Raw genomic sequence first — 17,886 nt, 5'->3', positions numbered from 1 at the left:
ATGGGGAAAAAACCGAGCTTTTCTGCTATGGTCAGGAATAAGACAGGGATGTCCTCTCTCATGTTGTCTATGTCAGACAACATAGAACTGGAAGTCCTCGCCTCAGCAATCAGACAACAAAAGGAAATAAAAGGCATCCAAATTGGCAAGGAAGAAGTGAAACTTTCACTATTCACAGATGACATGATGCTCTGTGTAGAAACCCCAAAAGACTCCACCAAAAAATTGCTAGAACTAATACAGGAATTCAGCAAAGTTGCAGGGTATAAAAGCAATGCACAGATGTCTGTTGCATTTCTATACAATAATGAAGCAGCAGAAAGAGAAATCAAGGAATCAATCCCATTTACAATTGCACCAAAACCATAAACTAGCTAAGAAGAAACCTAACCAAACACGTAAAGATCTGTACTCTGAAGACCACAGAACACTTATGAAAGAAACTGAAGATGACACAAAAAAATGGAAAAACATTCCATGCTCATGGAATGGAAGAATAAATATTGTTAAAATGTCTGTATAACCCAAGCAATCCACACATTCAATGAAATCCCTATCAAAATAACACCAGCAATTTTAAACAGAGCTAGAACAATCCTAAAATTTGTATGGAACTAGAAAAGACCCCATACAGCCAAAGTAATGTTGAAAAAGAAAACCAAAGCTGGAAGCAGCACTATTCTGAACTTTAAGCTCTATTACAAAGCTGTAATTAAGAAGACAGTATGGGGGCGCCTGGGTGGCTCAGTGGGTTAAGCCGCTGCCTTCAGCTCAGGTCATGATCTCAGGGTCCTGGGATCAAGTCCCACATCGGGCTCTCTGCTCAGCAGGGGTTCTGCTTCCCTTCCTCTCTATCTGCCTGCTTCTCTGCCTACCTGTGATCTCTGTCTGTCAAATAAATAAGTAAAATCTTAAAAAAAAAAAAAAAAAAGACAGTATGGTACTGAAAGCTGTAATTAAGAAGACCGTATGGTACTGGCACAAAAGCAGATATATATAGAACAATGGAACAGAACAGAATGCCCAGAAAGGGACCTGTAACTGTATGGTCAACTAATCTTCAACAAAGTAAAAAAATATCCAATGGGAAAAAGTCTCTTCAACAAATGGTGCTGGGAAAATTGGACAACAGGCAGATGAAGCTGGACCACTTTCTTAGACCATACAAAAAAAAAAAAAATCAAAATGGATGAAAGACCAAAATGTGAGACAGGAATCCATCAAAATCCTACAGGAGAAGACACGTAGCAGTCTCTTTGACCTTGGGCACAGCAACTTCTTTTTTTTTTTTTTTTAATTAAAGATTTTATTTATTTGACAGAGAGAGATCACAAGTAGGCAGAGAGGCAGGAGGAAGCAGGCTCCCCGCCGAGCAGAGAGCCCTATGTGGGACTTGATCCCAGGACCCCGAGATCACGACCCGAGCCGAAGGCAGCGGCTTAATCCACTGAGCCACCCAGGCGCCCCAGGCACAGCAACTTCTTATTAGACATGTCTCCAGAGGCAAAGGAAAGAAAACCAAAAATGAACTCCTGGGATTTCATCAAGATAAAAAGCTTCTGCACAGCAAAGGAAACAGTCAACAAAACTAAAAGGTAACTAATAGAAGATACATGGAAAGGACATATGTGATAAAGAATTAGTATTCAAAATGTGTAAAGAACTTATCAAAGTCAAGACCCCAAAACAAATAGTTAAGAAATGGGCAGAAGATATAAGAATGGCTAAAAGACATATGAAAAAATGCTCAACATCACTCATCATCAGGGAAACACAAATCAAAACCGCAATGAGATACCTCCTCACACCTGTTAAGAGGAAACATGGGTTCCTAAAGAGGAAATTTACATGCTCCACAGAATAACATCACACTGCAGTTTTCAAGGATGTTCAAATATTAACCATGACCAGATAAATAATCTAGAAACCACATAATATTAAATGCTTATTTTATTTTTTTATTTTCTTCTTGTCAGCTGTGATACCTCTTTTGCTTTAAACCTATGCAGACTTAGTCTGATATTATAAATAAAGACTAAACCAGCAAACAATCTTAATTCTCATTCTGGGTAACTAGACATGAGCAGGTTATTTATTTAAAATCTCTGCCCTTGTCAGATGCTCATTTCAAGGTTTAAATGAGATATACAAGTGTCTTGTAAAGCACCATATAAATGTTTTGGTGGTGCTATCTTAAGAGACATCATATAGGTCAACAAGGTTTCATTTGGATCTTTTATCATAGGATAAAAATGATAAAATATATAGTCTGATAAGGTTCAATATTATCAGAAAGATTTTTTTTTAATTGAGAAAGAATTTTTTTAATTGAGGTATAACTAACACAACATCATATCACTTTCAGGTGTACAACATATGAGTTGTTATGGGAGTCAGTATGGGAAATGATCACTATACTAAGTCTAGTTACCATGCATCACCATCATAGTTACAAAGTTTTTTTCTTGTGGTGAGGAAGATCTTTGAGCACTGACATTTTAGATGAAGTTATAGAGAATAAATACAGTATTATTTTGTTCTGATAAAATAAACGGTGATTCTTAATGTAATGGGCTTAGCCTATTCCACCAAGAGTAAAGAAAATATGTTTACTAAGAAATATTTGATTTTTATCATGAAACATGGCAAAACAACTCATTATCAGTTTTAGAAGGTTAAAGTATGATAATTTCTTATATTGAACCAGTGAAGCATGTTTCTGAATTAATTTCTATCATATGATGAGACACTTTCATAAACATACAATCAAAATATTCTCCTTTTATCTAGAAAACATATAACTTTAACTAAATAAATTATTTCATTTTATTTAATATTTTTCTTACCCGTGACTTGAACAAGTGGTCATATACTTCTAATAGTCTAGGTAATGGCACTCCAATTTCATTCATTGTCTGTATTACAAAACCTACATCCCAGTTCAAAGTACAAACTTGCTGTTCTAAAAACTGCACAATAAAATCTGGAGAGGGAAAAAGATCAGAAATTAGAATTGTTAACTTTCCCCCTCACCCCAGCTTATTGAGAAAAAATAGCCAAACATTATGTAAGTTTAAGGTACAGAACATGAAGATGTTATACATATACACACTGTAAAGTGTTTACTCCAGTAAGGTTAATTAATGTGGTCCTTCACCTCACATAATTACTCTTCTGTTGTTAAAGAATTGTTAACTCCTGGGGAGCCCGGGTGGCTCAGCTGGTTAACTGGCTACTTTCAGCTCAGGTCATGATCTCAGGGTCCTGAGATTGAGTCCCGCACGGAGCTCCCAGGTGAGTAGGAAGTCCGCTTCTCCCTCTGCCCCTTCCCCATTTGTGCTTGCACTTGTTCTCACTTTCTCTCTCTCAAATAAATATAAGATCTTTAAAAAAAGAAAACCAATTTAAAAATTTTTTTTCTTTTTTTACAAAAGTAAGTGATATATCAGAATAGGCACAGAGACATAAAGTAGATCAGTAACTGCCTAGGGCCGGAGAGTGGGAAGGTATAGGGAGTGACGGCTATTAGGTACACGGGTTCCCTTGGGGTGATGAGAATGGTCTAAATTTAATTGTGGTGATTGGTGCACAATGATGAACATGCTACAAAATTTAAAGCTATTAGAAAAAAACCTACAGGGCGCCTGGGTGGCTCAGTGGGTTAAGTCGCTGCCTTCGGCTCAGGTTATGATCTCAGGGTCCTGGGATCGAGTCCCGCATCAGGCTCTCTGCTCAGCAGGGAGCCTGCTTCCCTCTCTCTCTCTCTCTACCAGCCTCTCCATCTACTTGTGATTTCTCTCTGTCAAATAAATAAATAAAATCTTAAAAAAAAAAAAAAAGAAAAAAAGAAAAAACCTACATTTTGCTGAGTTTGGAAAATACAGAAAGGTACAAGAAATAGAGACCATTCACAATCCCACTATTGGAGAGGACCCACTGGTATTTCTTCAGTATCTTGATATATTATATACTCAGTTTAACAGTTTTTCAGAAAAGAAGGGTTACTGCATCCTGATTTTAGAAATATGTAATGGGTTTTTTAAGTGCATCCACCCCCTCAGATGTGTAAGTTATTTATTTGATGGTTCTAATTTTGGCCCCATTCTCACATTTTACTACCTATCATATCACAAATAAGATCGTAATAGTAACAATCACATTCATATTTATGATAGTCAAAATCTGAGAATGACCAAGGTGAATGTCCCCAGGTAAGAAGAATCACTGAAAAGACTGCCACTGACTGAACCTGCAACTACCCTAGAATCTACCATACAAAAATTTTGCATAGATAATCAAATTCCTAAAAACTCTAAACTTGCTACAGTTTGTAATCCCCGGAGCTTGTTTGACATTGAAAGATGGACAAAAAAAGAAGAAGAAAAAAAAAAAAGGAAAAAAAAAAGGCCTCTTCTACCCTAGACATTATTGGGTTCAAAAATTAAAAATCTAAGCCAAAGCAGAAATACTCTCTAAAGAAATTATGTATAATGTGGCCTTTTTATTATTAAAATTGTTAAGTTTTTATTTTCTCTTTATTTTTCTCATTAATAAATAGCATGGCAGTTTTAAACACTATACTTACAAGAGAAAAGGGTATGATTATAATGACTTGATTTCCTGACATTTCCAGGAAATAAACTGTAAATCAGAGATGGTCTATAAAAAGGGCTCTATCCTCATTAAATAAACAAACAATTTAATGTTATGTTGTGAGCATTTTCCTGATTCTCACCATTTTTCAAAGACCCTAGGTGCTTAACATCTTACTTTATGGATGTATTTATGTTGATTCTATTCTTGTATTTTTATTTTTTATTTTTTTTAAGTAGACTAAAAGCCCAGCATGGAGCCCAACATGGAGCTTGAACTCATGACTCTGAGATCAAGGCCTGACCTGAGAACGAGAGTTGGACGCTGAATCAAGTGAGTCACTCAGGCACCCTGATTCTACTGTTTTACAACTGAAGAAAAACATTACACATTGGCAAATGGCTAATAATTAGAGTCATATACATAACAATTACAGTAATATAGTTGATTAAGGGGTTCAAAAATTGCATTTTAAACAGAATTATTTGCTATTTAATTGTTTTAAAGATTTACTTATTTTTCTGAGAAAGAGAAAGAGTGTGAGCAGGGAGAGGGGCACAGGGAGGAGAATTCTCAAGCAGGTTCCCTGCTCAGTGGCGACCCCAATGTGAATCAGGGATCCTGAGATCATGACCTCAGCTGAAATCAAGAGTCAGCTACACAACCCACTGAGCCGCCCAGGGGCCCCAACTATTTGTTATTTTAAAGAAAAACGTGTCCTCAATATAATAAGAGGAGTAGAAGCAATCACAGATTGCCCATGCAGAAAATCAATCATTTTTCTTTCCTCCTTAAAACTTGTAGAGGGTTACCAACAATATAATCATTACTAAGGTCTGTTAGCACTATCCCCAGATATGGAAACTTGCAAGATCAAAGAAAGTTCCTTACCTAACTACCAACAAATTCTGCTATCTTTGGAGGTTTTTCTTTCTGAAGAGGTAGAATTACACTACTGAGCTAAACAGCAACAAAGACACAATTCCACTCTGAGGATGATAAATTTTTTCCATGTCAATGAAGAAAACCATCAAAACAAAACAAAACAGCCATGATAGCACATAAGATTACTGCTTACCTAAAGGAAAGAAGCGAGGTGTGCCAGCGTAAATTTTGCCCAGGAGGACAACCTTGAGACTGAGGGCATGCATTCTATCTGAGGAGCTCAGCGCCACGCTTTCATTCAATTCTGCAGGAAAAAGACATGCCATGAGAAACCAAACGGCTTTTCATGTGAAATGTTTAAACTGGCTATTTCATTCTATTTCAAGGTGAAAAGTATCCTACTAATGATATTCTAATATAATGAGCAGATACTGTGTTTCTGTTAGTGTCTGAAATACTTTTGTCTTAAATAGGACACAGGTTATGGGATTCTGAGGAAAGTGTCTCAGAATCCTTTATTAAGAAGAACAACCAGGGGCACCTGGGAGGCTCAGACATTAAGCATCTGCCTTCGGCTCAGGACACGATCCTGGGGTCCTGGGATGGAGCCCCGGACCAGGCTCCCCGCTCAGTGGGATTTGACAGAGACAGACATATTTATTTGACAGAGACAGACATAGTGAGAGAGGGAACACAAGCAGTGGTAGTGGGAGAGGGAGAAGCAGTCTTCCCGCTGAACAGAGAGCCTGATGTGGGGTTCAATCCCAAGGCCCTGGGATCATGACCTGAGCCAAAGGCAGACACCTAATGACTGAGCCACCCAGGTGCCCCTGAATAAAATCTTAAAAAAAAAAAAAAAGAACAACCAAAAAATAACTATCCTTTTCTCAGAGTTTTCTCCAATATAAATTGAAGTCATTCTCTACAGGACTACCTCTGCCATATCCAGGTACCCACCACTTAGGTATATTCAATTTTCATGAGCTCTAAATATATGAAAGCCACTAATAGCTTGCATTCCTCTACCAAGTCACTAAATAATGTATGCTAATATACCTGTAAGTGAGCACTTACCTTTCTCTATGATATCTTGCCAAAGTGTCTGCACCAATATAGGGTCTGAATAACCAGCACAATGAATTATTGCAAGTTTACACTCTGCAAGTTTAAACGGGTCAGCAAATTCCCCATAAAGCTGTTGGAGAAAATGCCAACATTATACATACAACCAGAGGTCAAGAGTCAGAAATTTATAGTGATGCACTCCTTGAAAATTAAAAATGACCAAAGATTTTATCCAAAGTTCCTAAAATAGGATATAAAGATGTGATGACATGCAGGTGGTCATAACTCCAGATTAAGAATGGCAAAGACTTGGTAAAATTAAATAGATTTCAACATGTGTGCCTCCCCGGCCCCCTTGGCTGGCAGGGAGATACTGTAATAACATGTCTTTTATAATTAGCACTGTCTAAACCAGGGTTTAAAGAATCATGGAAACACAAGTCTCAGGGTGCTTCACGGTTCTTGGAGAAATGTCCAAGAATTATTGAAAAAGGGACTTCTCTGAAGTATAGAGTGGGAGAGGCTCAGAGAGGTAAGCAAAGATAAGTTACTTCTCCAAGACAAGAAGCAGGGCCATAAAATAAATGGCAGGAGTTTTAACAAAGCTTGGTGTGAGGCTGATAGGAGTCTTGATAGAAAATGGCCTGGACAGAGCAAGTTAGCTGTCCCTAAGAGTCAGATACCACAGCAGTGATCTCTCAGCCCAGCGACATGCTCCCCAGGATGGGTTATCTTAATTTTGTGGAGAAAGATTAATCTTTCTCATGAAATGCAAAGTAGAATGCAAATGAAACAAGGAATTTATAGGTATTATGTGACTGCTAGAGGAATTCAACTTGCTTTTTTATTACCTTAGTTATGTCCATTAGCTCAGAATCCAGCTGAGAAATTGCATCCTGTACAGAAGAATGGTGGGAATACTGTCTTTGTAGTGTCTCTTGTATCTGAAGTTGGATCCTAGCAACCTAGTTTGAATTAAAAAAAGCAAGTCTTAAGTTCGTGATGGTAAGTCAACAAGTACTTGAAGGAATGATTCCTAGTATCTGACTTTAAGTTGGTTAAAGTAAAAAAAATGTATAAATAACAGCACAGTGACTATAATTAACACTGTATCACATATTTGAAAGTTGCTGAAGAAAATAGATTGTAGAACTTCTTATCACAAGAAAAAAATTTTGTCATTATGTATATAGTGATAAGTGTTAGTTAGATTTATTATGGTGATCATTTTGCAATACCTAAAAATACTGAATCATTACACTGTATACCTGAAACTAATACAATATCATGTCAATTATACCTCAATAAAAAACTGTACAAATGAAGACTTCTATTGTAACAAACTAGCAGCTCTTCATCACAACAAAAGATCTCATAGGAAGTATACTATGGCAGAGAGCCTTTGCTGTCACTGTAATACCCATCTCTCCCACGATTGCAGCCAGAAAATGGCTAGACCATATTTTCCAACCTCCTCTGTAGGGAGATATGGCCGTAAGACTAAGTTCTCTTCAATGGACTGTAAGTGGCTGTGAAGTATGTCACTTCAGGACTGAGGTCTTTAAGAGAGCTTCTTAAATGTGATTTTTTCTCTTACTCCCTCTGACAGAAGAAGAAGTTAAGGCCAATAGGGAATGGCAGAGCCAGAAAATAGAACTTGGGTATTAAAATCAATCAAGTGGAAGAAAGCCAGTGGCCAGTAGCCAGTCAGGAACACCAACTCTGGATATTTGTGAATGAGAAATAAGCTTTTGTATTTGCACCATTACATACTTTTAGGTCTCTTATTTAGGGCAGTTTAGCCTACTCTACTTCACGTATCTACTCATTAGTTTCTAGAATAAATGGTAAATGTGATAATCTCCTTTGTGTTGGGACAGTTGGGAAAAAAAAACCCAAAAACCTTTAGAAATGCCACAGAGAAAAATCTAATTATAGCAATGTCCTGTGACCCAATAAAAGATGTATGTCTAGATATGAAAATAAATACATACAGGCAGAAGACACTAGAATTATTAACTGCTACTGACCTATGAGTTACTAGAGGGAAGAAGGGAAAATGAAATAAATGTAGGCAAAGGTTAAGTATCTTTAGCGCTTACTTCCATTTTTTCTTCTAATTCATGAAGGAATTCACCATCTGCAGCTATCGATGAAATGGCAGTAGAACTTTTGGCACTAAGAATGGCTCGAGCAATGTACTCTAGTCGCTGCTGAAGTGAAATTTCTGTGCTGGGGGAGAAAAACCTTACTTTTATTTATATGAACTCTTAAGGATCCCATATACAAATATGGACACACTATTATGACACAAATATTATGACACACTATTTTGTACATATCAAATGAGCCATAAAAGCCCATTTGAAACTTGAAAAAACTATTAAAGGAATTCTAATGAAAGAGATCTACAGTTTAAGGCAACAAATAAAAAAATGCTTAAGTTTACATCCAAGAAAGTAACTTCTGATTTTTTTTTTAAAGATTTATTTGACAGAGAGAGATCACAGTAGACAGAGAGGCAGGCAGAGAGAGAGAGAGAGAGAGAGGGAAGCAGGTTCCCTGCTGAGCAGAGAGCCTGATGCAGGACTTGTTCCCAGGACCCTGAGATCATGACCTGAGCCGAAGGCAGAGGCTTAACCCACTGAGCCACCCAGGCGCCCTGTAACTTCTGATTTTAAAACCTTAATTCAGTATATTAAAACTTGGATTCTTCGAAACACTAAAGTAAGGAAAAAGTTCTTTATCACTCCTCATATTCTTCACTTCTCTACCTTAATACGGCTAATACTGTATGTAATCCTCCACAAAGCAACTAGAGTGACCTCTTAAAAACAGAAATCAAATTATGTCACATGTCTTCACCTACTCCTTCAACTTCCTCTCCTTTCACCTGCTCCCATGTTCACCATCTCCAACCTCACTGGCTTTCTTTTTTGTATCCTAAACATGATAAACTTGAATCTGAAACTACCTCTGAAGAGACTATTGTTCCCAAGCTTGGGCCATTTCCTCCACATCTTTAATACTGTACTTTCTTGTCACTTGAGAATCAATTTTCTTTTTTTAAAAAATTTTTTAAAAAGATTTTATTTGCTTATTTGACAGACAGAGATCACAAATAGGCAGAGAGGCAGGCAGAGAGGGGCAAGCAGGCTCCCCACTGAGCAGAGAGCCCGATGTGGGGCTCGATCCCAGGACCCTGAGATCATGACCTGAGCCAAAGGCAGAGGCTTAACCCACTGAGCCACCCAGGTGCCCCAAGAATCAATTTTCATAACAATTTGTTCGATGCCTTCTCTGACCAATCTTAACTAAAGCTGCTCCTTACCCCCACTTCCCAATAGGCCCTTTTTACTATATTATTCTATTTTTATTATTTTTATAGAACCTGAATATGTTTGTGTCTGCATTCTATACCCACTGGAATGGGAGCTTTTGGGAACAAAGGTGGTATTTGCGTTGTTCACTATTCCTTTCTGCATGCCTCGAATATACATCACTGGTGCTCAAAATCTATTTGCTGGCTAGCGGGCTGGCAGGTGTCAGAAAGCCCAAGCATGTATCCACCTTGATGGTTACCACTTTCAGTCCTTTGGAATCCCCCATCACACTTGGTTCTTTGACATTACAGAGTGACTTGGCATTAAAAACAAACCCACTAATTCATTTAGTTGCTGGCATCCTCTCATACTAACCAGTATTAAATGTAACTTTTGATATCCCCATTACTTCCAGTTTGAATCAGGAAAAAACTAGCTTTCTTTTACTTTCAGATCAAACTGTCCTTCTGTATAGCTATGGCTCCCATATTTTTCCCCTTCTTAAAAAAAAAAAGAAAGGGAGGGAAGGAGGAAGGAAGAATTAACTCCTCTCTCCCTTCTATCTTTGAAAGTATTGGTGTAGATGACAGTTACTTAGCACTGACCATCTCTCAGTGCTGCACGTAAAGGACTGTTTAGTACATTTAGGACCTGTTTCCAAAAGAGCTTCCCTTTCTTTCCCCTCTCATCTCTAAAAAAATCCCTACTTGAACCAAACATATTAAAAGTGGGTAACATTTCCAAATAATTTAAAATACAAATTCTATAGCTGCCAATTTATTTGCTGCAGCCTATATATGCAAAAAGAGTGTGGTGAGAAAGAGAGCAACATTATAGTTGGAAAAATATTTTATTGCGGAAAAAGAAGGTTAAGGTGAGAGCTCGAGTAGAAGGACAGTGTATCTCACATGAGGAGGAAATTAGGTTATATGTGTTATGTACAAAGTAGATATGGATAATGAGTATTCTTAAAAGTTAGGGAATTTGTGAATTTTTTTTTTTTAGATTTTATTTATTTGACAGAGAGAGCAGAAGCAGGGGGAGTGGCACACAGAGGGAGAAGCAGGCTCCCTGCTGAGGAGCCTGATGCAGACTCAATCCGAGGACCCCGGGATCATGACCTGAGCCAAGGGTAGACACTGAATAACTGAGTCACCCAGGCATCCCTTCTGAATATGTTATAATAACAATATAACAAGAAAAAAGGTAAAAAAATATTAATGGAAGGCCAATTAAGAATAAATTCGTACATACTCACACTTGCTATTATAGTCACATCTAGACTATTTAAAGTAGGCTCTATGCCCAACGTGGGTTTGAACTAATGACCCTGAGATAAGAGTCACATGCTCTACTGACTGAGCCAGCGAGGTGCCCCATAAGTTACCATTCTGATTAACTTCGTTTAAAAACAACTTTGTTTCCACAACCTCTTCTTCCTAACTTAATTGAGCTCCAGTTTTTAAAAACAGAACTTGTGTTATTTTGGCAAAGAAGATTCCAAATGAAAATACAAGGTCAAATCAATGATCTGTCCAAAATTATATTGTTTTTTGATATGATAATCTAACTAGAAATTTCAATGCTTTCTTTAATAAGATTCTTAACAATCTTTAACATAAATGCTCAAAACTTTTTTGTAATTTAAACCAACAGTGCAGAGGAAATTAGTCTAGATTTAGCAAAACATTTAAAATTATACAGCCTTTGAGAGATTTTGTCCTTTCAATTAAGAATACTAATTAACTGTTTAGTAGTAAAGAATCTAAAGACATACTTTAAAGAAGAGACTTAGAAGATAGTTTGACTAAAGACAATCTTGGGTATTTAGTACCTCCTATACACTATTAAAAAAGAAAAAAACTGTAAACTGTATGTAAATCCAAATAAAAGCATAAAAAGCTGTACATACTATAACCTGAATAAGGTTTTATTTAATTTCTGAAATCCAGATGTGTCTAGTTATAGGTCAGTTATCAATCATTATTCATAGAAGTAAGAGTATTATACCATACCTATGCATGTCAGCCAATTTGGACAGGACGCGAGCAGCATTACTAAAGCTTCTGTTCTTTTCATAATACCTCCACAGTAAATCCATATAACGAACTTTGTTTTGATCAACTTTGGCCATTCGGACTAGATGTGGCTCCAGAAATGGAGAAGCAATCTGCAAATTATACAGTCACTCAGAAACTCTCCTAGGCTAGCCGCTTGCTCTTTATGCAGTAACTATAACATTTTTAAAACAACTACAGGTATGCCTTGCTTCACAAATCACATAAGCAAAATTATAATCTAACAACAGACAGAGGGCAATTTTTTTCATTATACATGATTTTTGTTTTACTAGAGTTAACCAAAGAGTTGCTATGATAGTTGAATTAGGCTAATTAAACTAATCATAATCCAATTACAATTTTTAAATTTTTCTTTTTTTTTTTTTTTGAGACAGAGAGAGAGAGTGAGCATGAGCATGGGTCAGGGGGAACCCCAAGCAGGCTCCATCTCACGACCCGAGGATCACAACCTGTGACAAAATCAAGAGTTGGATGCTTAACCAAATGTGCTACCTAGGCATCCCCAACTACAAATGAAAACACAGCTATTGATTCCTCAAAGACGTCCTTGCCATTGTCAAATGCCACACATTTATTTTACAGAATGAAGAATACTGAGACTTAGGATAGTAAAAAGACATGTATGAAGTCACATACTGAATTAATGGCAGAGGTTATGCCAAGTTTAGGACTCCTAATTCATAATCCAATGATTTTCATCCCACGATATTAGAAAATTAGAGCAATAGTTTATTTTGTCCACCAGGGAAGGATATTACATTACTTGGATTGATGCTAACACATAATGGTAGGTTCAGGATAAGAAAATGAATTTCCTGGTATCTGCGTTTGTTTTTTTTTTTAAGGATTTTATTTATTTGACAGAAAGAGAGTGAGTGAGTGAGCACAAGCTGGGGAGTGGCAGGCAGAGGGAGAGGGAGAAACAGGATCCCTGCTGAGCAGGGTGCCCGATGCAGGGCTTAATCCCAGGCTGAGGCAGACACTTAACCAACCGAGCCACCCAGGCGCCCCTCCTTCAACTATATGCATGCTAATTGAAAATACAAGTTAGCAATATTGGAATAAAAAAATATTTTTTACCTGCAATAGCTTATCTGCAAGATCAGCTTGTATTAGCCAATTATAAAGGGCAATACTAAAGAGCTCATCTTTGGATCGTTGAGATAATTTAAGCATTTGTTCAAACTAAAATAAAAAAAAAATAAAAATTAGCAGTTAGAGGCTCTCCTGCTGGACATCATAACCATCAGCCTTATAAAATGCTGAAATCAAGAATCTTTGTAAATGCTTATTTCTAAGATCTACTACCTTTCCCAAGACGAGCTGTTTCCACTATTACACAGAACATCTAAACAATGTATTTTCAGGATAAAAATATGCTATGTCCCTTACATGATGTCCTGCTTCTTCATTACTAAGCATATTGGGATCAGATGACAATACTGGAGGTCCAGGTTTTTTGGGTACACTGGGAGACTGAGGAGCAGCCTTACTTTGGTTTACCAATTCTTGAAGCGTATCTGTAATACACTTATAACTGTTTAATCTGAAAAAGAACAGAAAAGGAGCAAATGCATTGTTTAATTAGATAGCAACTGACTAATCTAATTTAAATACACAATAATATGAAGACTATTTTGGGGACTATATATATGTACACACACAAATATATGTGGTATTAAAAATAATATAAATCGTATACTTTCTCTATGTTTGAGAAACGTCATAACCATAAAAGGGTGAAGTTATAAAAATTAATGTATTAATAAAAAACATGTTTTAGATAGGTTATATATTTCCTTTATGGACACACTATTTTTCTTTTTTCTTTTTTTTTTTTTTTAAGATTTTATTTATTTATTTGACAGACAGATATCACAAGGAGACAGAGGCAAGCAGAGAGAGAGGAGGAAGCAGGCTCCCTGCTGAGCAGAGAGCCCGATGCGGGACTCGATCCCAGGACCCTGAGATCATGACCTGAGCCGAAGGCAGCGGCTTAAACCCACTGAGCCACCCAGGCGCCCCACACTTTTTTTCTTAACAGTCACTACTAATTTGTGAACATTTGAAAATCATCCCATAAAATAAAATACTAATCATCACCCAGAACCAGAAATTAGGTAGGGGAGAGATGGTTCCAAACAAGTTATTGCATTTAAAGCTGACATTAGTAAAGTGTTATAAAAACCATAGAGGCAAGTTCAAAAACATTTATAAGTCCTTAATAATTTCAACCAGAGTAAAAGTTGACCCCTAAGGCAAGAATTATAATCCTAATTTAGGCCTGTGATAAAACAAAACATTTTTAAGTGAAAGCATAATTCATTCTTGTAAGTGTTGTACTTAGAATATTGTTTTCCTAATACAATCAATCAAACTGTACACCAAGGAAAGTCTGTATCCAAAAAGTTGACAAGCCACTAAGGTGATAAACTTGCCTTTCTTGGAAAGCCTGCAGTCCCACGATGTCTTCTTCTGGTTCTCCATGTTTATAGAAATGAAGTCCAAGACCCTGAGGATCTTTTTTTTCTGCAGCAGTAAGAGATAGTTCCACTACACCCTCATAAAAACGGACTAATGGGAAAGGAAAAGGACAAAGAGGTAAGGCTTATTAAGCTGGATGTATTTTCCTTAGCTGGTTTATAAAAGTACTGATCAAGGTTTCTATGTCTCTACTGTATGCTAGTCACCTTAATGACACAATCACATATATGGTGAATCTACCGAAGAACAAGGTACCAACATGCCTAAAAGGCAGCTATTAAGTGTATTTTCTTTATTGGAAAAATGTTTTTCCAAGTTAGAATAACAAAAGGGAAGATTTCTGTTCCTTGATGAGAAAAAAAAAATCTTAGAATTCAAAACAATATCTGTGCTAACAGTTACTACTTTTACATTATGCTAGATTTGATTTAAAGTAATTTAGGGGTGCCTGGGTAGCTCAGTGGGTTAAAGCCTCTGCCTTCAGCTCAGGTCATGATCCCAGGGTCCTGGGATCCAGCCCTGCGTCAGGCTCTCTGCTCAGCATGCCTCTCTGCCTAGTTGTGATCTCTGTCTGTCAAATAAATAAATCAAAAAAACAAAAATAAACAAAAAAGTAATTTAAGGGCGCCTGGGTGGCTCAGTGGGTTAAGCCGCTGCCTTCGGCTCAGGTCATGATCTCAGGGTCCTGGGATCGAGTCCCACATCGGGCTCCCTGCTCAGCAGGGAGCCTGCTTCCTCCTCTCTCTCTCTGCCTGCCTCTCTGCCTATTTGTGATCTCTCTCTGTCAAATAAATAAATAAAATCTTTAAAAAAAAAAAAAGTAATTTAAAAGCAAGCAGACAAGTACTATTTTAAAAATTAGTCAAAAGAGGGGGTGCCTGGGTGGCTCAGTGGGTTAAAGCCTCTGCCTTCAGCTCAGGTCATGATCTCAGGGTCCTGGGATCGAGCCCCACATCGGGCTCTCTGCTCAGCAGGGAGCCTGCTTTCCCTTCCTCTCTCTGCCTGCCTCTCTGACTACTTGTGATCTCTGTCTGTCAAATAAATAAATAAAATCTTTAAAAAAAAAAAATTAGTCAAAAGAATTGAAAGCATCCAAAAATAAATGTAATCCACGAAGCTATCTAATATAGATAGTATACAAGGACAAGGATTAAAACTCCTGTGTTAAAAGTTAACTATTTCAAGATATAAAAAGAACATTATAGTTTTTGCAGAAGCCAGCCATCAAACACTAAAACACAAGACATGAGTTTCCCAAGTCCTATCACTTGGGGAAGTGTTGCTTATGTTAAGAGGCTTTTTATCAGTAGCTTATAATAAAACAGTCATTTGTCCCCTGAGTTAAGAAAAAGATGTGAAGATCATTTTGTTTCTCACCTTGTCTATACTGAGCACAAACATTAGAAAGGTCCACTTGATTGCTGATTTTCTGATACTCCTTTAAGGATTCTCTTAACATTTTTTCCTTTTCAATCTTATTCTGAACTTGCCGGGAACGCTGGAGAAGTTCATTTGCCTAGATTAGAGATGACAAGAACTTAAAAAGACATAAAATCCAGCACACAGACAAAATTATCAACATAAGTCTTGGTCTATGTCTCAATTAACATCTGGTTTATTATCAGAAAAAATAAAAACAACTCTAAAAACTTATTTCCTCTTAATTTTAGGCAGAAAAATTTTTGACCAAAAAAATCTTAGCTACTTTTAACTCCTCTCACAAATATTTTAAGCAAGATAGCTTTTGACTGGTAAATCTCTTGCCTAGTGAATACATTATTGGTCAGCAGGCAGTCCACATGATACTGATTTAAATTATTTTTACCTGTAAGAAAGGATCAATAAAAATTGCCCAGTCAACTCTTATTACAGACTTAAAGTTTTAGTAATTTTTAATTTCTAAGGAGATATGTGTTTAACCATTTAAAAAAATATGGTCTAGAAATGTTATATTCTTTATGAAAAACTTAAATATACAAGGATTTTAAGAAATGATGTATTCCAACTCCTTTCATCATATAGATAGAGACTCTGGAGGCCAAGAGAGAGGTTAGGAGACCCACCCAAGAGACGTCATATGTTAAGTAAAAGATGGTTTCTGATTCCAGTTCTATTGTGCTTTCATACTATGAAACCCTCTTTAAGAAACATTGAAAGAGCTGATAAAGCATCATACCTTAGAACAAATTGCATCATCAGTGCTATACAGAAGTGGGCAGATATCCTGTAAGTGTAAACTAATGCCATCAACAGCAGCATTATCTCTGATGTAGCAGTTGATAAGAGAAGCGATTAATGCCCCAGTCAGTTCCTTGTCCCTGATTACCAGATCTTTAAAGGTGGTGATTTTCAGCTGCTCTTGAAATTCCTAGGAGTATAATACAAAGTCCTTTTTTCTACCAAAAATACAGAAATATCCTATTTCTACCCACAACAAAATTTCTTTAGCAATTTAAAATAAAAAATTAAAAGATTCTATAGTTCAAAAGAGAAAATATGCTAAACTATACAGACTAACACATTTTTGCAAACTTCCATAGAATCATACAAAATTGTTAAAGAACCCATAGTATGACCAGTTGAAATCTCTCAATTTACAAGTGAGAGAAGTAAAATGTAGGCAGAACCAAAATTAGAGCCAGGTTTCCTGATTTTAGTCATAACCAGAAAGAATAATCACTTGGCTACATTAAAAAATCTTGGGGGGGCGCCTGGGTGGCTCAGTGGGTTAGGCTGCTGCCTTTGGCTCGGGTCATGGTCTCAGAGTCCTGGGATCGAGCCCCACATCGGGCTCTCTGCTCAGCGGGGAGCCTGCTTCCCTCTCTCTCTCTCTGCCTGCCTCTCTGTCTACTTGTGATTTCTCTCTGTCAAATAAATAAATAAAATCTTAAAAAAAAAAAAAAAAAAAAATCTTGGGTTAACGGGGCGCCTGAGAGTGGCTCAGTTGGTTAAGCATCCGACTCTTGATTTCAGCTCAGGTCCTACAAATGGACCCTGAGAGCTCATTTGGAGGTTCTAGCAGGGACGCTCAACTATTTGTATACCCTTGACCAAAGAATGGTCTACCTCTATCAAGGAAGATCATCCTCTTCGAGCACAAAGCTTTGGAAGGGATGCACATGGAGTGGTGAGGGAGAAAGGGAACACCCGCTTAGCCAGTCAGCTGAGTCAACATGATCAAAGGGCATGACAGATTCACATCACACCTTTCCTTAGAGAACACAGTATACAGGAATGAAATGACACGATATCTAGGATTATCTTTAAAGTAATTTGGTAAAGAAAAAGAGTAGATTAATGAAAGTTGATAAAATCTTGAAAATGCTGAATGCAAGTGTATATGAAGATTATAATGTAGTATTTACTCTACTTTTGTATATGTTTAGAAATATTCACAATAGGAATACATTCCCCCCAGTGGCCTAACATTTAAGTGAATGCAAACTGCCATCATA

At 37.1% G+C, this 17,886-nt stretch overlaps 1 protein-coding gene across 1 annotated transcript in view; it reads right to left on the bottom strand.

The window, feature by feature from the left end:
* NUP155 (nucleoporin 155) overlaps window positions 1–17,886 on the bottom strand; it is a 65,307-nt gene that overhangs the window by 6,969 nt on the left and 40,452 nt on the right. Inside the window, exons 23-33 of the mRNA XM_044232524.1 lie at window positions 16,608–16,799; window positions 15,809–15,947; window positions 14,386–14,521; window positions 13,340–13,493; window positions 13,028–13,132; window positions 11,882–12,036; window positions 8,646–8,775; window positions 7,395–7,508; window positions 6,553–6,673; window positions 5,672–5,782; window positions 2,847–2,983 (exon numbers count right to left, since the gene is read on the bottom strand). Coding sequence (XP_044088459.1) covers window positions 2,847–2,983; window positions 5,672–5,782; window positions 6,553–6,673; window positions 7,395–7,508; window positions 8,646–8,775; window positions 11,882–12,036; window positions 13,028–13,132; window positions 13,340–13,493; window positions 14,386–14,521; window positions 15,809–15,947; window positions 16,608–16,799 — 1,494 coding nt within the window. The remainder of the gene's footprint in view (window positions 1–2,846; window positions 2,984–5,671; window positions 5,783–6,552; window positions 6,674–7,394; window positions 7,509–8,645; window positions 8,776–11,881; window positions 12,037–13,027; window positions 13,133–13,339; window positions 13,494–14,385; window positions 14,522–15,808; window positions 15,948–16,607; window positions 16,800–17,886) is intronic.

The sequence above is a fragment of the Neovison vison genome, chromosome 1, assembly GCF_020171115.1.
Source record: "Neovison vison isolate M4711 chromosome 1, ASM_NN_V1, whole genome shotgun sequence".
Taxonomy (NCBI): Eukaryota; Metazoa; Chordata; class Mammalia; order Carnivora; family Mustelidae; genus Neogale; species Neogale vison.
This window is presented reverse-complemented; position numbering and strand designations above follow the sequence as displayed.